The sequence below is a fragment of the Pseudopipra pipra genome, chromosome 18, assembly GCF_036250125.1.
Source record: "Pseudopipra pipra isolate bDixPip1 chromosome 18, bDixPip1.hap1, whole genome shotgun sequence".
Classification (NCBI taxonomy): Eukaryota; Metazoa; Chordata; class Aves; order Passeriformes; family Pipridae; genus Pseudopipra; species Pseudopipra pipra.
In genome coordinates, this window is record NC_087566.1 from 7,717,054 (window position 1) to 7,738,429 (window position 21,376).

The 21,376-nt window shown below is 50.6% G+C and overlaps 2 protein-coding genes across 2 annotated transcripts in view; both read left to right on the top strand.

Moving 5' to 3' along the window:
- Window positions 1–621: 621 nt before the first annotated feature.
- LOC135424086 (uncharacterized) lies at window positions 622–4,611 on the top strand. The gene is made up of 2 exons (XM_064674928.1): window positions 622–2,755; window positions 4,366–4,611. Exons 1-2 carry the CDS (start codon window positions 1,204–1,206, stop codon window positions 4,440–4,442), a joined length of 1,629 nt encoding a protein of 542 aa, XP_064530998.1. The 5' UTR covers window positions 622–1,203; the 3' UTR covers window positions 4,443–4,611.
- A 4,525-nt stretch (window positions 4,612–9,136) lies between these two features.
- Window positions 9,137–21,376, top strand: part of CORO1C (coronin 1C) — a 43,023-nt gene continuing 30,783 nt past the window's right edge. The window contains exon 1 of the mRNA XM_064674929.1: window positions 9,137–9,247. The gene's annotated coding sequence lies outside the window, so the exon portion shown is untranslated. The remainder of the gene's footprint in view (window positions 9,248–21,376) is intronic.

Here is a 21,376-nt window from a genome sequence, read left to right on the forward strand (position 1 = left end):
AGGGACAAGGTGGTGGCATCGTGACCATGGGCCCACGTCACTCACGCAGCCTGTGGGAGTGCTCACAGGGCTGCCAGGATCCCTGGGGGTCTGGATGGAGGTGCTGGTAGGATTTTCCAGCCCCATGGAATATCAGGGGATGCCTTTGGCCTGGGGCCAGTGGGCAGGTCCTGGGGGCTGTTTGCCAGCTCTCGGGGTGGCACTGGGGTAACTCAGCCCCGGCACCACGGAGGTGCCTCTGCAGGCACCTCTTTGGGACCATCAGGTGTTTTCCTGCATCCTGTCTCGGGATGCTTCCCAGCTCGGGGAACCATAAAAGGCAAAGCTCTGGGGCAGTGGTTGAGCTGGGAGCTGGGCTGGGAGCCGGGCCGGGAGCCGCGGCTCGCTGCAATGCCAGGCATCCCGGCTGTGTACAAACGGATTAGAGCCCTCCAGCTCCCCGGCTCCAGCGCCTTCCGGAGCGTTATCCAAAGGGAGGAACGTTCTGCTCGGAGGGTTACTTAGACAAATGCCCAGGCGTTAATAGGGATTTTTGATAAGTTGTGTTTGGGAGTCTCTGCAGGGAAAGTTGTATCTGGGGCTGCTGTCGGGCTCCTGTTTATCTCGGGCAGCCTTTTTCTGTCACAGCAATTCCCTTCGCAGTAACGTATTCCCAGGATCATTCCAGCCGACCCGTCACTGCCCCGCGTGCTCTGTGCAGGCGGCATCTCTCCCCCAGGCACTGGGACGCAGCCCAAGGCAGCGCCGCTTCCAAGGAAGGAGCGCTGGGGGAGCCGCTTCGCGTCCCCGGGCGCAGGGCAGGGAGGCAGGGAGGAGAGCCAGGGGCACGGATGCGGCTTTCCAAGCTCTCCGTGAGACCCACAGGGAAGCTTCCAAAGGGGATCCTGGCCAGACGAGCTGCAGCAGACAACCTGGCTGTAAATCCCTGTGGAAGCAGCAGGATCGGAGGGAAGCCAGGATTGCTGCACGGGACTGTGGGGAGCTGTTGCTTCAGCAGGTTGGGGAAAGAGGAGAATCCCTGGAGAAGGATGCAGATGGGAGGCAAGTCCTGGCTGTGAAGTGCCATGGACCAATAAATTAGCGGCTGGGGGGTGCTTTTCCAGTTATCCAGGTAGGATATATGTGGAGAGGGACCAATGTAGAATCAACTGTGCTGGGCGCTGTCGCGCTCTGTTGTGCCAACGGGATGTTCCTCTCCTGGCCATGAGGCCAAGGAACGCCGGTTCACATGACCCAGGCTCCGATGCTTCCAACTGCCCCCGTCTCTCTCCCTTAGCGGAGCAAGAAGGCGGTGCTGACAGCCTGCCCAGACCCAAGGTGGGGAGAAATCTTGGCTGGCCACTCTCAAAGCATTTGGAACCAGGAATTACAGTGACGGAGCTGCCGGCCATGGAAGCCTCCACCTGGCAGTACTGTGGATATTTACGGGATGACACAAGTAAGAAGAGGGGGAGAGACTGCGCTGCTTCCCAGGGAGACTCCGCGGGAACACGTGAGGACTGTACACGGCGGCAGCTCGGCCAGGAGGGCCTGGGGAACAGGCTGGAGAGGGGGGACCTCCCCCACCAAGGGAGTGACACCAGGGCCCCTGCCAGGAGGTCGGAGATGAGCAGCAACAGGCAGAGAGGGCAGCGGGGGTTGGCAGGGGACCTGTGCCTGGAAGAGCATCCCATGCCCAAAGGGTGCAGGAGAGGGGAGGACGGAGAAGCCCCTCCGAAGGTGTACGAGATGGAGGTGGGGCCCAGGCGCTCGGGCAGGACGGTGAGGCCGGTGGTTTACAGGCTGGAGGAGAGCGAGTACCGGCGCCTCATCCAGGAGGCAGAAGAAGAACCTGAGGAGGAATGGGAAGAGACAGAGGACACGGTGCTCGAGATTCAGGAGGACTATGCAGGGGATGGGAAGGTGGCAAGTCCAAGCCTGAACAGGCTCAACTCTTTCCAAGGGGTCCTGAGGAGGCAGATGAGCTGTTCGGACTCGGAGAGCAGCGTGGAGAGCAGGCAAGTGAACAAACTGAGCCTGAACTGCCCCTCGGAGAGGAACAAGCCCACGGTCCCTGTCAGGTCCGACAGCATTGAGCTCATGGATTACATCCTGCAAAGCAAACATGAGGCAGCAACATCTCTCCCCTACATCCCCAGGGACAGCAAGGCAGCCGAGAGCTTCAGGCCAGCACGGAGCTTCTCCCCCCAGCCTGAGGGAACACCAGACCTGTGCCAGAATGGCCAGGCCGGTGAGGAGGATCCAGCCAGGAAGCATGAGCCAGACAAGCAGGTAGCAAAGAGCCCGGAGAGAATGGTCCCTGCAGTCACAAATTATCCCTCAGTGGCCAGGGACACTGGGAGGCTTTCGAGACAGAGCAGCAGCCAGCTCCTGGAGAGCTGGGAGCAGCTTGGAGGGGAAGCTGACACAGGGATGCTCGATTCCTACATCCAGAAAAGAACCCCCCCGGCCCCTCCGGTCAGGACCCACAGCAAGGAGAGCCTGGCTCTGAGTATGAGCAAGGCTGTGGCGCTGACAGAGGCGCTGCTGGAGCCCTGCGGAGATGAGGCCAAGCCTGGCAAGGAGCAGCGGGCAGCAGGCACAGAGCAGCTCCCTGGGGGCAGGACTGCGGGAGGAGGGGGCTTGGAGGAGCCGGAGCGGAAGGGGAGGAAGAGTCAGGAGGATGAGAACGTGCTGACAGTCGCCGACGCCAAGAAAACCTTCGAAAAGCCCAAGGCGTCAGAGGGGGCAGCGGCACCACCAGCACCCAAGAAAGGTGAGGAGTGAGGGCTCCTGGCTCTGCCCTGGGGGTCCTGGAGGGCACTGCACCGGGGATGGGAGGGGAGGGGAGGTGGGAGCACGGAGGTGGTTGGAAAATACCTGCCTGGAATGGCCGAGTGACAGATGGGATGTGCTCAGGGCACATGGAATCTTGTAACGAGACAGGATGGAATTCAGGTGTTGGTTCAAAGCACTTTGTGCAGTGAAATTGTTTTGGAGAAAGATTTGCTTTGTCAGACTCTCCTGTATAGGAATAAATACAATATACTGCTTTTTCAACAGCCACAGTGCAGCAGTGCCCATAGGATGCTCCCTCCCACTGCCATGTGGGATTATGTGCCTCTGTCTCTCCAGGCACTGGGTGAGCCAGTATAATTTTATTTTAGCTGTGGCATTAAAAAGAAGCATTATTTTCCTTAAGTTCTTTTTCTCCTGCACTGTGACTTCACTGAATAAGCCTTTCAGGAGAATGACATCAACTTGGAAAGCCTTTCACTGAAAAAATACAGATAAGTGAACTTTGTTGAAATTTTCCTGGTAAAACAGCAGTTCTGCAGAAATAGAGAAGGACAGAAATGAGTGTTTGTGTGAGAGAGTGGATCCTGCAAGGAGCCACCCGACCCACGCTGCTTAACTCAACATCTTCTGTTCAGTGACAATCTGCAATTGTGCATTTCCTTATAAGGGAAAATAAGTGTTTTAAGGCACAGGAAATCTATGGTGGCTTTGAACTGAGTCGTGTGTTTGCTTAAAAAAATAGGTGTGATTATCCCACAGCACCAGGCACGTTGTGCTGTCGGTTGCTGTCGCGACACTGAGGTGGAGCAGGGACGTGCCACAGTTTGTGTGTCAGGGATAACAGAATCCCTGCAGGGATGACAAACAGGTCCTGTCCCCCCAGGAGGCAGCTGAGGACACGTTGTCATTCTCCCAATGTAAAGAAATAGGGCTGAGAGCTGTTTGTCACTACAGACTGGCTGTGCCAGGCTCTGAGAGTGGAGCAGGGATGGGGTTGGTGTTATCGCAGCGTCTGGATCTCTGCTGCTCCTGGGTGGGAATTGTCCGATATCAGTGGCACAGCTGATCTGGAGTGTTCCCATCAGCCACACAGGGATGTTTGATCAGCCCATCCTTCCCAGGAATGGAAGGAGCAGGTGGATGCAATGGATGTAATGGGTGGTTTGGCAGAAGAAGGGGGTGAGAAGGGATATAAGGAATCAGCTCTGTCCCCAGGGCAATACTGGCTGCAGTAAATCCCTCCTGGCACCTCCTTGTTCTCCAGAAGAAATAAGGATGGAGAGCTGAGACAATATTTCAGTGCTGAACTGTGAAAATATTGCAATAAAAAATCATGGGATCACAGAATGTTTCAGGTTGGGAGGGACCTAAAGGCTCATCTTGTTCCACCCCCTGACATGGGCAGGGACACCTTCCACTGGAGCAGGAAGAAGAGCAGGAACGGCTTCTCATTTTGCTCTGTCCATGACAGCCTGCTGGGGTTTTGAAAAGCTGTTTAAAACATTTGTCTTCCCAAATCTCAAACACAAACACCTCGCCTGTATTTACCCTTACATGATTCCTTTCTTATATCTCTGATTTTTCCAGCACCTTTGGTCCAACTTGATCCTAGACAGCAGGGAGAGAAACAGAAGGAGATGGCAAAAGGATTCCAAAGTGGTTAAATAATGAGGTCTGTGCTCAGTGCCCAGGAAAACCAGCACCCAGCCCCGGCTCCTTCCCTGCCTGCCTGATTTTTTGCTGCTATTCAGGATTTCAGGATGCTAGGAAGTGTCAATCCCAGGATTTTCATGTTGTAAATAAAATACAGTTTGCTTTTTTTTTTCCTTTCTCTTTTTTTTCCCGCTTTTTGTGTTCTGCTTTCTTGTCTCTCTCCTCCTCGTTAATCATCCAGAGACAGCAACAAAGGAAATCCCATCTGTTGCAAGTAATTGCTTTGGTTTTATTTGGTGGCCCAACATTTTAATTAGGTTTTGGGACTTACCTCCCCTTCACTGCAAAAATAGGAAAGAAATGAAAATATATTTTACAATTCTGTCTAATGATGGAGAAAAATACACGAGGAAATAGAAATTGAAATTAGAGGTTTCTTTCTGCTGTAAAAGCACTCTTTTGGGTGCCTTTCCTACAGCTGAGTTGGGAGGGATGTGTTTGACATCGATATTACTGCACAAAATGTGTGAGAGTGGGTAGATGCAGTAATAGATGTGCTTGATGAAATCTATTGTAAATCATTAATAACAATGGCATAAATTATTAATGCCCATCCTGGCCTAATGTTCACTCATTCCTTATCCATCTCCAGCATCTCCCAGCCATTCCAAGCAGCACAGACACGATGTCAGCACAGGCCCTCGCTCACCACAGCAGATTTTATCACCCTTTGGGGAGGGGGTTTGGGATTTGACCCCAACTTTGGGGTCTGGAAGTAGTTCAGTGGTGGTTCCATGTCACACAGAGCTGGGAATAAAGCTCAGGGTGCTGGCTCCTGACCCTCTGCTTTAATCCAGGTTTTCCTCTCTCCTTGCCCGTGAGCTCAGATTCACTCTCCTTCACTTCTCCCTCCCTGCCTGTTGTTTTAAAATATCTGCTGGAACATTTTGTTCTCCTTATCTTCATTCCCTAATTCTACAGCTCCCCTTTCTGGCCAAGGACTGAATAAGGCCAATCCAAAGGGATTTCTCTCTCTCTCTCTCTCTCTCTCTCTCTCTCCCTCCAGACAAACACTTTGCAGGAGCTGGGAGGCATTTCCTTGGGCAGATCCCACTGTCGAGACTGAATCGATTTGCCATTATCAGGAGCTGTTCCACGGTGGCTCTTAGGACAAATTCATCTTGGCAGCCACTCAACAGTTGATGATCTTTGAAATGTCTTTTAAAAACCAGGATTGGGACTGGTTTCATAAAGCTGCCCCTGGAACTCCCTCTGTGCCCATGGACACTGAGGAAAAGAGACCGAAAAAGCAAATTAATGCTAAAAGCAAATCTAATTCCACACAGGGAGAATGGCTTGGGGTGGGTTTGTCATTGCAATCAGTTCAGACTTCATAGAATCCCAGAATGGGTTGGGTTGGAAGGCACCTTAAAGATCATCTCATTCCAACCCCCTGCCATGGGCAGGGAACATTTCCCTGCATTAAAAAGCACTAAATTCCAGTAATATTAAATGAAAGGTAAGATCATGTTACAGATTTCAGTGGGAGCAGCTCTTCCTAATGCTGCTGAGTCTGGCCTTGAGTACCTAATGATGGGATGAGATCCCTAAATGATAGGAGATGTGAAAGAGAAATAGAAAAGAAATATTCAAATTTCAGGTGGGAGAACCTAGTGCTTCCTGTTGAACAAATATTACAATAAAGTAAATGTAATAATAAATTCAAAAGGCTTCAGGAAATAGATAAATAGGGACATAAAACTCCTTGAAAAGCTGTATAAATTGGAAACCAGGTCCAAACTGTCCTGTCTGGCATATTTTGCGTGACTTACAAGTTAAGCTGCAAAATAACAGGACTTTAAAGTGCTGATCTCCCTAAACCCTCCCTAAGCCATTTCCCTCCATTCAGAATATATTTAGCGATGAGGATTTCAGCAAACTGAGACATGCAGGATAAATTCATCCCTCAAATGACTTTACTGCTTCCACTGACGGGGTTTGATGCCCATCTGGGGTTGCTCAGAGATTCCAAATTGCATGGTACCAGCTGAAGGCATCAAAATTTCTCCTAAAAAGAGATGCTTCAGGTGTTTCTTTACCTCTTCTGACTCCAAACAGCACCCTGGCAAGGGGGGCTGTGGGACACACCAAATGTGGTACTTATAAAACACATCAGGAGCAAACCAGGGTGATTTCTTTCAGAGATGGAATTGATGCATATTTGCAGGAAGCTAAATTTAGCCGCTGACATAAGTTTCAGAGGTGGAGTCTGTAGCCACGGTGCTGTTTCCGTATAAAGGCTGTGAGATACTTTGCAGCAATCCTGCAGTGCTGGAGCCGAGGGGAAAATATGTGGGATGGCTAAAACTGGGGAAATGGAGTCTTTAAAATGTAATAACCAGGCGTGTTGGTACAGATAAAATGGGATAAACCTTGCTTTGTGGCTCCTTGGAGCTGCAAAATTTGGTAATAGGGTATTTTCCTTCAGAAAAATTAGGATTTGTGGCATATTTTGACAAGTCGTTGGGCTTGCAGCATTCTAGACATCATTTAAACTGTTTGTTAGGATGGTTTTATTCAGCTGAAGTGAAGAAGATTAGTGGTTACAGTGGAATCAAAGCGTTTGTGTAAAACCTGAGCTGTTGCTTCTGTTTGTTGGAGACTTCAGCCCAAAATTCATGCACCTAGTACAGTTGTGATCTAAATAGCTCATTAATCCAGGTGAGGGTCTGGGTGATCTTTGCAGCATTTCCATCCCGGTGTTTTAGGAAGCTGTAGCAAAAATTCCACAGGGATCATTTCCACCTGAGTCCATCCTTAGCGACTCTTCCAGCACCGTGTCGAGCAAGGATTGTCCATCCCTGCAGGATCCACCATGGCAGTGGCAGTTGCTGAGAGGATTAGGCTTCAATCAGATTTCTCAGAGCAAATTTCACTTTGTGCCACTTTCTTTTTAGCTGGAGGCCAAAAGTCTTCCTTCAGTTCCTCTTTTGAGCTGTTGGGTGGTGCTGAGTGCTGCTGCCCTGGCTCTTGTTTTCCAGTCCAGGGTAAAGCATTGCCTGGTACGTGATTAAAATATAACTTTTAAAAAATTTCAAGCCACACACACAGGTTTGAGGCTCCTAATAAATGAAGGATGGGCAGCCAGGGCTCTCAGCTCAATCACTGACTCAGCGCGTCACGTACTTACGTGGAAAATGTGAATCACACCCCAAACCCACTGACTCGGGGTTACCTGCAGCTCTGCTCCCAGGCTGCCAAACTGCTTTTGTTTTCTTCTTTTTTAGCTTGAACACGATTGTTTGAGGAAGGAGGGTGGTGTCAGTGTGCTGGGCTGGCGTTCAGAAGGAAGCTATTAATTAATTTTACGGTGCCGTGGGCAGGGATGCAGCGTTGCCACTCTAATCTCTGGGTGTATCATTTTATTATCAAGGTATTGCTCAGTAGGTAAGAGAGGCTTTCCTGCTTATTGAATCAATGGTTTAACTAGTGTCAAAGTTTAACATATGTTGGATAACATTTGTTTAATCTGTAGCTACTGATGTTTCCATCAGCTGTGACAGTCACCAGCAAGACCGCGACAAATGTATCTCCCTGAGGTTTTTGAAGTGTTTTAACACCTAGATTTTACTGGAGGTAGTTCATGGTCCTGACACAGCTTCATGGGGGAAGAGGAGGGTTCTCAGCTCATCTCATCTCCTCATGACATATTCCTCCAAATTCTGAAGGATTAGAAGGGGAATTAGCGGGGTGTCACTGCCCCGAACCATCAACCCCCCTTAAGTACCAAACTGCATGCAAATGAATGCGCAAACATTGGCCAAAACGTATGAGGAAGCTCAAGGAGTTTTGGTTTTGGCCATGTATGGTAACACTGAGGGATATGGGCTCTGCTCTTGGTTGTTCATTCGCTCTTCAGGCTCCCTGAGGCACCGAATGATTCCCAGTGTGGTGTTACCTGTGAGCATCCAGGTGTGTGCTGAAAAGTGCTCACCCTGCTGTGACCTGTTAGAACAGCCGAGGTACAAACCTTACACCACACAGTGCAGCAACCCCAAACGGTCTTTACTTTGAGTGCAACGGGGAGAACCTATGATTTCAAGCTGCTGCTCTGGGTGTCTTGTTGTAGTGTGATTTTTAGCGAGGGTTTTGCTTCGCGGTCTTTAGCCAGGGGCTTTAGTCACCGTCCTTTTCTCACAACAGCCGCAGCGAGTCGGTGTGACAAAATGAGGGGAGGTGGTTGTTTTCCTGTGGGTCTACTGGTTCTCCTCAGGGTTGCTTCTGAGGACACCAGGCTCTGATCGCTCAGGGACACACGCCGGTCACTCAGGGGGGACATGCCTGGTCCCTTAGGGATAACACGGCTGGTCCCTCACGGATGACACGACCGGTCCCTAAGGGGGGGACATGCCTGGTCCCTCGGGGGGACACGCCGGCCCCTCAGGAAGGACGTGACCTGCCCCTCACGGAGACCCCCCATGACCTCCCTCCCCCTCCCTCTCCGCCGAGGGGCGGCGGGGCGGAGCCTGAGAGCGCGCGACCGCGCGTGGCGGCGATCGCCGTGCCGCCATTGGCCGGGCGGGCCGCCACTCACCCTGCTGCCCCGCCCCCCCCGAGAGGCGGGAGCGGGCGGTGCCTGCGCGGAGGGGCCGTGTCCCGCAGGGGGCGTGGCCTCGGGGGGGCGTGTCCCCGCGGCCGCGCTGCCCCGCCCCGCCCCGCGGCTCTCAGTCGGGCGGCGGCGGCGGGCGGAGGAGGAGGCGGAGGCGGCGGCTCCGCCGGGCTGAGGAGCGGACGCGGGAGGCGGCTCGGCATCGCGGTGCGGCTCGGGGGCGGTCAGGGCGAGCGGGCGGGCGTCTCCGGGGAGGAGCGGCGCTGCGGCTCGGAGGGGGCGGGAGGGCGGCGCGGTGCCCGCGGGAGGGCGGCGGGCAGGGCGGGGGTCCGGCCGGGCGGGCCCTTCCCGCGCGGGGCCGGCGGGCGCTCCGTGAGGCGGCGGCCGCTGTCAGCTCGGGGCCCGCGGCGGGAGCGCCCTCCCCGCACCGCCCCTGCCCCGGCCGCTCCCCGCTCCCTCCTTATTAGGCAGCGGCGCGGGGTCGCCGCCGCATCCGCATCCGGCCGGGGCCGCCGGGCAGGGCAAGCCCTGGGCGGGGCGGCGGCGCCGGGCGCTCCCGCCGCGCACCTGATGCCGCGGCGGGGACGGCGCTGGGGGGCTTTTGTTCCGCACGTTTGCCCTTGTTTGTTTGTTTGTTTGTTTCCCCCCCTCCCCTCTCTTCCTCCCGGCGATGCAGCAGCCGCTCGGTGCCAGCGGCGTGTGCCGCCCCCGGAGCGCCCGTGCCCGCCGAGCACCGAGGCGGAGGACAAAAGATGAGCGCCCCGATGCGGGGTTAGTTTGGGGGTGTTTTCCGTAGGCTCTCGTGGAGCAGGTCCTGGTCACGCCGTTGTTAGTGGTTCTTTCGAGGCTATTCAGGAGATGCATGGAGTCCCTGGGATGTGTGACATGTCATGGGATCGTCAGAGAATCCCGGAACGGTTTGGGTTGGAAAGGACCTTAACGAGCATCTCATCCCACCCCCCGCCGTGGGGGGCTTTGTTTTCCTGTGCAGGAAGCCACACTGTTTAACAGTGATATGCCAAAGATGGGATTTAAAGGTTAGTCCTCACCTGTGCTTTGTGAAATTCCCAGTCCCTCCACTCAAGGTACCCGGGAAGGTGCTGGACACAAGGGAAGGTGTCCCAACACCACCACGCAGAGGTGCAGCTGTAGGACCCCCAGCCAGACAACGTGATGCTGCGACTGACTGACTGCACAGGAGATAGGTCTAAAAAAATATATGTATTTAAAAAAAAAAAGGCAGTGAAAGCTGCCTGGAAACAAAACTGATTGATGCAGTTTTATGGTTGAGGATAAGTGATACACATTAGGGTTGGGGGGGGTTTTTATAGCTGGAGTTGGTCTGAGCACATCTGTTCAGCCTGTTCATGGAAATGTGTGTGGGAGCAAGACCAAGGATGGTGGAAAAATAGGAGAGGGGCACTCTGAACACACCAGGCTGGGGCTGATTTGTCAGTTTGCTGCTGAATTTCCCCATTCTGGTTTAATTTTAGGCCAGGCTGTACCCAAATTACCCGGCACCACCCTCTCCCTCCGTGTTCCTCCACGAGCAGTTGCGTGAGGGAAGCTCTGGAGTGTGGGAAAATGGTGTGAATGGCACAGTGTGTCCTGGGAGAAGCGTGTGGGGATGTGGAGAAAGCAGCGGGTGTTTTGTGCAGGAGGCAGGACAGGGGATATTCCATTTTCATTTGAATAACAAGCCTTGAATCATCTTTTCTGCTCGGGGTGGGGGGGAGAAAACAGATGGCTCTGCACTCCCCGAGACATTTCATTGCAGCTAATAGTGATGTTTGCTAAAGACTGTGTACACAAAGGTAGATCAAATATTGTTGTGGCACCGTGTGTTTATTTTGGCTGTATAGGTTTTTTTGTATTTTCAGTAGCCCCACTAAGACCTGACCCACTCAGGGAGCATTTGCTTGGTGTTTGTTTTAATCCAGCACTTCATAATAGTAATTTTTCAGTGGTCACTTGTAGCCTTTTATCCAGATTGCTTTAATCAGCATTTGTGTTCTCTGTTGGCATTGCTGTGTCTTCTCCCGAGCTGTCTTTTCAAACACCATCGGATTTTTTCAAGTGAAATCTTCATGCTTATTGCATCTGTCACTTCTGGGACTCACTCCAAGCGAAAGGCAGGGATTCAGTTTAATGGCAATGAGGAGGAATGCGCAGAAGGGGGAAATATCAGCTTTTCCCTGGGTGATGCAGCACAGGGCACTGGGCTCTGCCCTCGGTGGCTGCTCCATCCATCACATCCATGGCCAATATTGGACTTTACCGATGGCTTCGTCACATGGCTCATTAAAGGACAGCGTTGTGCTATGATGGGAAGAGGTTTTATGATGTTGGGTTTAATTTGGTGATCAATTCTGAGGAATATCACTTCGAGTGCCAGCTTCCTATTTTGAAGACATGAGCAAAGCACTTCCTGGCCTGGGTTTGCAGCTCGGTGAGGTCATCAGAGCACCACTCCCAGGGCCAGGAATGTCCTCTCGGGCAAGCTCACAGGCACATTTTCACTTGACTTTTAAAGTCTTGCTTTGTTTGTTTTGATTTTGCTTTACTGAGGCTTTTGTGATAATCTCAGCCCTTCTCTGAGGATGTGTTGGAACAGAAACTCACTGAGGATTTGAAGTGCCCCAGTTTAAGCCTTTACAGGGCATATGAACAAGAATTAAATGGCTGTGTTCTCTTCTAGCTCTTTCCCTGTGGTCTCCCCTGCTTAATATTTTTGGGCTGGTGTATTCTGGTGGTGAACTCTGAAATTAGTCTGATTAGAAACTGCTTAGAGCTTCAGTTTAGTCACCCTGGTCCGGGAGCCGCATGTGAAAAGTCAGATTGTTGGTGGCTTTAGGCTGACAGGATGTGAACTGCTGGGGTTTTGTCACGTTATGCACAGTTGCAGGTGCTGGAGGGGTGAAAGCCAAGTCAAAACTGAGCAGAAAAAGGCTTGGCTTAGCTTAGCTGAGTGACTCAGGAAAGCAGCAGTGAAAGTCCGTTTTTCTGAATGTTTTGGATACACCAGTATGGTTGGGAATTGTTCACTGGGCCCTTTCTTTTTATCTGCTAATAGGATTGCTTTGTTCTGATTTTCCTCCTGTGAGTAACTCTACAAAAAATGGATTATTTGTTTCTTTTTGAGGTTATAATTGTTCAGCACATGACTTTTTTTGTGTGGGTTTTATCATCTAAAACCACATATAGACCTGTAAAATGCCAGTGTGACACTGAACTGCTTTTCAGAGCTGGTCCTTGGAGGAGCAAGCTGGAGAGGATCCTAATGGAATATACCAACCATTAGTTGTATCAGCAGCCTCTAGTTGTGTATGTGCCTGCCTGGGTTTGTGTAGGGACTATAAATCCAGTCAGAATTAATGGCTGGATGTGGATGGAGTGATGAAGTACCTATGAAGCAGAAGGTGACTGTTGGGCAAGTGGATAATTTTACCCTTCTCCCGTGTAATTCCTGATGTCAGTAAAACAGGGGTGGATCCCTTGGAGCAAACAAACCTAACAAGTCACAAAGTGCTCCTGAAATGGAAGAGGATTTTGTGATGGAACATCCTAAAAGCTTTAAAATCCTGCTCTGTGGGTCAGGAACTTGACTGAGAAATAGTGAAAATTGTATCTGCTACTGCCTCCAAAGAGGCAAAACCATGGTTTTTGAAAGCTGCCAACCTTCTGATGTGCTCTTGGTGGATAGAAAGAATCTCCTTGATTTGGAGGTGATAAAGTACAATGTGGGCTGTTGTACTGTTTCTCCTCTGTGCCTTTCTTTGCTGATGAATTTGGGGTAAAATCAAGGTAGAATCACCTGCATTGGAGAAAGGAGAATTTCTTCAGCATTATCATTTTGCTCCTTTGACATCCCTGGCTTTGTCTCAGTCCACATTTTGTTGGCGATAACAATAAATGATGTATAATGTGCTTTTTGCTCTGGGTGGGTAATGATGTCTGAGGTCTGGCTCTTGGGAGGGAAGTTCCTGTGAGTGACACTGAGCTGGGCCTCTCGGTCCAGCATAATTAGGTTTGTCTTGTTTTCCTTTCTAATAATTGAATTTGAAGGAGCAATGGAAATAAACCAGTGGTGGGATCTGACTTAAAGTGATTAAGGCTCAGCCTGGGTGTGCTGAGCTGAGCTCCCAGCTCTCCTTTGGAGTGTTGCTGAACTGTGCTTGAGGCCAAGTGTTCCTTGTAGGAAGGACCAGGGTTTCCCTGTGGTTTTCCAGATTTTGGCTGCCCATAACATCTCTGAATGAGAGTTCCTATGTAGGAACAAGCATATAGATAATAATTCTTAGCTGAATATGACAGCAGCCATTTCCACAGCTTTATAAAATATGTCTCAGCAGGATTCCCTAAAACTCCACGGGAATGATGTGCCTGAAACTACTCCTTGTTTGCATCCCTGTATGAACCTGGGCAGTGCATTGCACCTGCAGTTCCTGGGATAAGTAATCCCTGGAAAATGGACTTCAAATCACTCTGGTTTGAGCATTTAGAAATATGGGAACTTCCCCTCCCTCCCCCCCGGTTCTGCATATAGTTGCCATAGAGACACTGTTCTGGAGCCATTGAAAATCCATTGTTTATCTTAAATAAATATATAAACCTGCTCTATTGAAACATCACATTTTGCAGTGCCCTGTTCCGTTGAAGTCTTCAATTCTATCAGGAACTGTTTGACAGGACAAGGGGAAATGGGTTCAAACTGAAAGAGGGGAAATTTAGGTCACATTTTAGGAAGTAATTCTTCCCTGTGAGGGTGGTGAGGCCTTGGCACAGGTTTCCCAGAGAAGCTGTGGCTGCCCCATCCCTGGAAGTGTTCCAGGCCGGGTTGGAGGGGCTTGGAGCAACCTGGGCTAGTGGAAGGTGTCCCAGCCCATGGCAGGGGGTGGAATTAGGTGATCTTTAAGGTCCCTTCCAACAATCTGATGGGGACTTGCCATCCTACAGTGCTGCAGATCTGGATCCTGGACAAACTGCTAATGGGTGTAATTAGCAGCACCAGGGATTAGCAGCAATAACAAATCCAGTCCATAGGAAGCACTGTGTCCCATGGGAGCTGGGCAAACTGGCCGTGCTGGGCAGATGATGGTAGGATAGGGAGGATTGTCATCAGCAAAGGCTCCATGCTGAGCACCACTCAGGAGGGCTGGAATTACCCCTGAAGTTGCCTTATTTTTTTTCATTTTTACTTAAAATACTTAAAACCCCTCATGGTGGTTTGTTGGTTCCTGCTGGAATTTTGAACCCCCAGCTGACTCATTTACTTGGCATTTTTCACCACACCTGTGTCAAACAGATTGGGATCCTTCTTTTCCACATTGGGAATGTGAGGTTTCATGTTTTACTCAGGGTCTGGGGAATACTTGTAGCATGTACTACTAAGGGTAGTTGTTGTTTTACACATGGTTCAGGTATTTGCCCCAGCACACGTGGTGGGATATGTATGTGGATAAATGGCCATTCTTACACCTTTTGAACTCTTAATTTCTCACTTAATTCCCTTCTGCAGTACTTACATTAATTGTACCATATCTTGCAGGTTGGAGTAAATGGGGACAAAACTGCCTTGTTCAGAACGGGAGGTGGATTAAATCCTTTCTGAGTTTTCAGTGATATTTTTTAAGGTTGATTTTAATTTTTGAATCTGCCGAGATCAATTTGCAAGGCAAGAAAAAAAATCCTGAGCCAGCTTAGGCAACCAAGAGTTGCCAGACATTCCTCTGCAATATATTCTGCTTTAGCACAGCCTGAAGTGTAGGCACAAAACTCTTCTAGCTGGGTGTTGCTGTGCCTGCAGCAGCTCTTTCCTGGCTGCTGCCAGGAAAATTGCTCCTCTCTGGAGCAGTTTGTTCTGTGTGGTGCTTTAAGGTGCTGCTGTTTAAGGGTGGGCACCCCTGGGAAGGGTCAGGTTATCTCTCTACTCTACTTTGCTCCCTGATGTTTCTTTTGGAGGGTAAAGGTTATCTTTTTATTCTTCTGTGCTTTGCCACATCGATCTTCTGCTCTACTGGAGGAATTCTGAAGGGCTTGGAAAGCTCACAGAAAAACCAGCTGGGGCTTATCTGGGTGGAATTGTGCCTGTTGATTTGGCCGGGCTCCTCCAGAGCTGCTGTAAATGCCACAGGGATTCCCGAGGGGCTGGAGGTGTGGGTTGCACGTGCAGCAGCGTGACTGCCAAGCCAACAGGTAAGTAAAGCTTAAAGGTCATCAGGCACAGGCTGGAATTCTTCACACCCCTTGCTGGGAACCGGTTCTCCAGCTGAGAGCAGCTGCAGGTCCAAGAATTCCCCAAGGAATCTGCCTTTGCCCAGAGTGTGTTGGGATGGGTGTGATTCTCCCTGTCAGGGAGGTGGGGACATGGAACTGGTGCCATGGAGCTGTCAGGGACGGTGATACCCTCATCCCTGGCAGAGGGGGTAGGAAGAGGTATCAGGGACAGTGGTGGCCCTCATCCCTGGCACAGGGCATAGGAAGATGTTTTTCCTTTTTGGATCTGAAATCTTTTTTCATAGCATAGCAGGAATGTTTATTAAAGCTCCTCAACAGACTAAATACACTTCCTGAGATAATTTTTGTCTTCTTGCCTGCCCAGAGAGGTGAGAAAGGAGCTTTGTGTTGCATTCATGGTTTGACAGCAGGTTGGTGCCAGGGACAGCAGCCTTGCCCCACGACAGATCAGCGACAAGGAACATCTGTAGGACAGAGGAAATGTGTTTGAACTTGGAAGCCTTTGCTGAAACAGATGTTTGAGGGGCTGTAATTGGTACCACGAGATAGGGATTTAAAATCAAGTGAGCAGATTGAACTATCTGGATTTGAGTTTCAGCCTCCTCCGGTCCCTTCCTCCCTCCCCCAGCCCTGATTTCAAATTGCACGTTACGGAAACGGGACAGAATGACAATGGTGCTCTTGGAATTATAGGCTGCTTGGCCAGAAGAGCTGGCAGGACAGCAAATGGAAATGTGGAGGAACACATGCCAGCTCCAACTGGGAGAACTGAGATTCATTTTGCAGCTTGTTTGTACTGCATTAAAACCCGAGATGTTTGCGTTGTCCTGCCCGAACTCCCACGTTCTGTGGGAGGATATTGTCCTGTCTTTGACAATTAACCATTGTTGGGTGCATTTGGAGAACACCAAAAGCAGTTTAGTGGGTGCCTCACCTGTTGGGTGGGTGGTGAGAAGTGGAGGCCACTCTGACTGGATGAAGATGTTTTTTAGGAGGTGACAACCAAGCTCATTGTTGCTTTTTGGAGTTGAGTGTCTCCATTTAAAATTCCAGTGTGATGGACCACGCTGGTGTGTGATGGACAGTGCTGGTCTGTGCTGTACCTCCAGCCTACCTGGGATGTTCTCCAGGTCTCCAGCCCGTCCCGTTTGCCGTTACAGGACTGGGAGCACGCTCCAGACACCACCACACTGATGTGTGGCTGCACTTGGCCATCCTGCTCCTCCCAGGACACATTCCCAAGGCAGCGTCGGCTTCTCCGCAGGCTCTGGGCAGGCCTGGGGCTGTGCTGGGTCCAGCAGCCCAGTGGAGCCGCTGTGGTCAGGCCGGGCCATGTGGAGAATGTGCCTCCTCGCCTGGTCAGTCTGACTCACTCTTGGCTGGGCTGGTTGGGAGCCTCGGTTGTGCTGATCTGTTGTTTCTGCTTTATTTCGGAGTCGGGAGGAATTCGTGTCCCAACCAACTTAGTGTTCAGAGCTGAGGGCTCTGCAGGTCCTGGTGGCTCCTGGGCTGCAGCTCTGCAAGGACTGAGACCTGCAACTGTCTATCTCCTTATTTATCTCCTTAAAAAAACTTTGTAGTTTCTTCCTGTGGATGCCATGGCATGTTGTAATCGAGGAATAGAAACCAGCTTGTCAACTCCTCTGGAGATGGGGCTGGAGCCCCTCTTCTCTGGAGACAGGCTGGGAGAGCTGGGATGTCCAGCCTGGAGAAGAGAAGGCTCCAGGGAGACCTTAGAGCCCCTTCCAGTGCCTAAAGAGGCTCCAGGAGAGCTGGAGAGGGACTTTGGACAAGGGCTTGGAGTGACAGGACAAAGGGTAATGGCTTCCCATTGCCAGAGGGCAGGGTTGGTTGGGATACTGAGGAGGAATTCTTGGCTGTGAGGGTGGTGAGGCCCTGGCACAGGCTGCCCAGAGAAGCTGTGGCTGCCCCATCCCTGGAAGTGTCCAAGGCCAGGTTGAACGGGGCTTGGAGCAACTTGGGCTAGTGGAAGGTGTCCCTGCCCGTGGCAGGGGGTGGAATGAGCTGAGCCTTAAGGTCCCTTCTAACCCAAACCATTCTGGGATTTCTAATTTCTGTTAATCTTTTTGTCATTTTTTAAGGAATGATCCAATTCACTGCCTCCCCTCACTTACAGTTTCATGTTTCCAGCAATGTCTTAAAACCACTGGATTCAATAGGACATGTTCTTACCTTAGAAAATATCATGTTAATCAAATCCCCTCATGTCTGCACCTCTTCTTAACTTCAGCAGAATGGGGAATCCTGCAGGTCTCATTCTTTCCATCCTTAGGTCCCAGCACCTGTCTGCTTAAATTCAGCATCAGAGAGGACAGACACATCCTGTATCAGGGGCTGAGTTCCAGGTCTAGTGGCCACTGCTGAGCTCCTCTGTCACATACATGAAGATTTATGTTTGCCAATTATTTCAGATAATCAAGTTGAAAATACACTTGTTTTCTGCCATGAGCACTCTGTTAGAAAAAAGTGCTTAGTTAGCTGGGAAGGGTAGGATCTGCTGGTGATTGGTGGGAAATTAATGAAACTGTGGTGGGGAAAAGCTTTCTCTGTTCATAACCACCATCCTTTGCCCAAAACCAGATTTTAAGAAAAAGAGAAGCTTGTGATGTGTCCCAGGATCTGGAGGAAACTTGCATGTAACCTTCAAGAGAGGAGAATTCAGTGGATCAGGGTGGCAGCTCTGAGCACATTGATACTTCCCTGGTAGCCCTGATAAGAGAACTAGGTCAGTGCTGGGGAGAAGCATTTTATCACCTCCTTCCCTCAGCTGGAATCCTGGCGCTGGGAGGGCCCTGCTGGCTCCCAGCTCTGCACAGCGAGGCCCTGCTCTCTCCCTCGTGTTTCCCTCGGGGCCCTGGGGAGGGCTGAGCCCTGTTTTTCCCTCCCCATGGCAAGTGCTGCTCACACTGGGGGTGATCAGCCGGTCCCGGGGTGTCAGCAGCACCCACGGGGTTGGTGTGATGTCTGTGGCTGCAGTTCACAGGGCTCTGTTCAGCTCTGGGAGGATTCACTCTGTCTCTTGGCAGTGGATGAGGATACAGTGTGCAGAGAAGCTTCTCTGGTGTTTATGCCAGTGGAGAAAGCAGAGGAGAAGGAAGGGTTTTTTGGAGGGGAGCATGTGAAAGGCCACGGCCTTCTGTGGTCAGCTCCTGGAACAGCAGTGCCTGAGGTGGGAGTGTGGGGGAGGCTTCCCTTTCCTTATCCAGTAAAGCTTGTGTGGTGTCCAACAACTGTCTCTGCTGGCAGCAGAAGTGGAGCTGAAATGCAGAGATTCCAGAATCCCAGAATGATTTGGGTGGGAAGGGACCTTAAAGCTCATCTCATTCCACCCCCTGCCATGGGCAGGGACACCTTCCACACTTCAAGCCCTGTCCAATCTGGCCCTAAATGCACTGAGGTACCTGGATGTTTAATCCCTGTAGTCTGTACATTACTTGCCTTTATGAGGTTTTGTCCTGAGTTTCAATCCTTTTTTTTTATCTCCACTTTGCTCTCCTTCCTTCTCTTCTCATTTTACTAACTTTTTTTTACCCAGCCTGTGCTAAATTACCATCATCCCAACATCCCCTATCATCTCTGAGGTTGGGGCAACTTTAGTGCCAGCTGACAGAAGATACTATAAAAGAAATAAACTCAAAAGAGGGGGTTGTTTGGAGGCTGCTGGGAGAATTCCCATTCCTGCTCCTCAGCTGCCTCGGATCCTGGATTTGGGTAACTGCTGCAGTGTTTCCCTTTGCTGGTTGCCCATCCCGCTGTGGCTCCTGATAAATTATTTTGTGTAATGATTTTTGTGTGCATTCATTGCTCTGGCTTTATGGTAGATGACACAGATTAAATGAAGCCAGACAACTCTCTCAGTTCGGGGTAATGACTTTCCACTGCGGCGTCCTTTTGTCACTGTAAATTATGATAAATGATGTAATGGTGGATGGAGAGATACAGCTCCAAAGTGGTGGGAGTGGAGAGATCAGCACAGATTGGTTTGGCTTGGAAGGGACCTTAAAGCTCATCTTGTTCCACCCCCTGCCACGGGCAGGGACACCTTCCACTAGAGCAGGTGATTCCTCAAGAAAATTAATTGTACACCTGGAAATCTTGAAGGATAAATAGCCACAGTGTGGGAGGAGTGAGATGAGCACACAGGTGAACCCTCAGGAAATAACACATCCCTCTGGGTGATCCCTGGAAGATCTGAGCTTTACAGGTGGCTTCTGTCTCAGAGTGCCTCATATTCTAAAGGTTTTCATAAAATCATTTGAGGTTCCAACTAAAACCAGAATCATATCAAGTGTTTCACAGGTTACAGCCAGCACCTTGTGCTTCTTCCAGAACAGAAATTTCAGCTTATTTAAAGTTTGGGTTGTGTTACATTTTTGAATGTGCTGGGCTCCCCAGTTGAGATATAATCAAATTCCCTGGTAGTTTGTGGTTTAGGTTCCCATCCCAAAATAGAATCTTGCCAGTGGTGGAACAGCTGGAAATTTCAGTATTAAGTTCATATTCCAGCTTTTTGTCTTTAAAATGAAGTGAAATCAGATGGCAGTGTCTTGCTCAACCTGGATTCAAGTAACCAAAGACACAAATATGATGTGTTTTGAAATTTGGACCATCTGTAATAGTGTTCACCTTTGGTTTGGACAACTCTGAAAACAACAGTTCTGTCAGAACTGGACTGAAAATGGAGTGACTGGGAAAGGGATGCACGGAGGGAACATCATTGTGTTTAAAAGGAGAGGGACTGTATCAAGGTATTTGTGGCTGTTCCCTTTTTCTGCTGGAGGTTTCGTGTGAAGTCCTGGGGTGAGGTGAGATGAAGTTTTGGTGGTCATGTGATACATTTTTTTTCTCCCGCTTCCTTCCTTGCCCAAGTCTTGCAGGACTTCATATTGCAAGACTGAATCCTTTCATTGCTTGGATACTTGGAGAGGGAGATGAAGTTGTACAAGAACACAGAGTGACAGGACAAGGGGGAATGGGTTCAAAGTGAGATAATAGGTTTAGATTGGATATCAGGAAGCAATTCTTCCCTGTGAGGGTGGTGAGGCCCTGGCACAGGGTGCCCAGAGAAGCTGTGGCTGCCCCATCCCTGGAGGTGTCCAAGGCCAGGTTGGACAGGGCTTGGAGCAACCTGGGCTAGTGGAAGGTGTCCCTCCCTGCCTGTGGGACTGTCCCAGGAGGTGGGAATGAGATGGTCTTTAATGTTCCTTCCAATCCAACCCATTCCATGATTCTGTGGTTCTAATTCCCCCTCCAGCCTTGCTGGTGACATACTGGTGACAGTGGTGGCAGTTTCCTGCCAGTGTGGGCTAATTCCAGTTGTGGCCCTGAGCTCACTGTAGGACACATCTCTGAATCTCTGGCCTGTGCACTGTGATAATGCTGGAAAGCATTTCCCTGGACTATTATGTGCAGGTGGAGCAGGCACGGGGCAGTGTGTGCCCACATCCATGTCCCGGTGCCCAGCGTGCCATGCACGCGCCTGAGTCACCAGGCACCAGGGAGCTTGCACAACCTGGAGTTGAGAAATGCCAGAAGTGAGGGATTAGGAAATAACCTGGTGGTGTTTGTTCCCCTTTTCCCAGGCAGTGGGGTGCAGCTGTTGGCTCAGCCCCTGCTCCCTTGGCCACATAGCCGTGGTGAGGTGGAGTTGTCCTCGCTGTGAGGAGCAGGAAGCACAGTGGGACTGTGGTCTCTCTCGGACTTAAAAACCTCTGAGTGCCTCTGTCCCCCGTGCCATATGTGGCTCTGTACCTTATCTTCCATGTGATGTTCAGAGTGCTCTGAAGGGTGAATCGCCACATTCCTTGTGGGCTTTTCTCCAGTGCTTATCTCCTGATGTCCAACTGCTCCACAGAGGTGGCGCAGCCCTGCTGGGAGGGAGGGTGTTCTCTCCATGCTGGGGGCAGGCTGGAACACCCGTGGGCTGGTTATTGGCTCAGCATTGGAACATACTTCCTATTTGTTTTTTTTTTATAAAACCAGCTCTGAGTCCTCATTGCTTTTGCAGATGAGGCCCAAGTGTCTCAGCCCAGGTGTTCAGGAAGACCTTGGGTTGCATGGATGGGACTTGAGAATCCT

Bases quoted from the DNA above. Each gene is read 5' to 3' on its own strand.
- LOC135424086 (XM_064674928.1), top strand. From the start codon at position 1,204: ATGAGGCCAAGGAACGCCGGTTCACATGACCCAGGCTCCGATGCTTCC. The intron at 2,756-4,365 runs GTGAGGAGTGAG...TGATTTTTCCAG, and splicing joins ACCACCAGCACCCAAGAAAG to CACCTTTGGTCCAACTTGAT.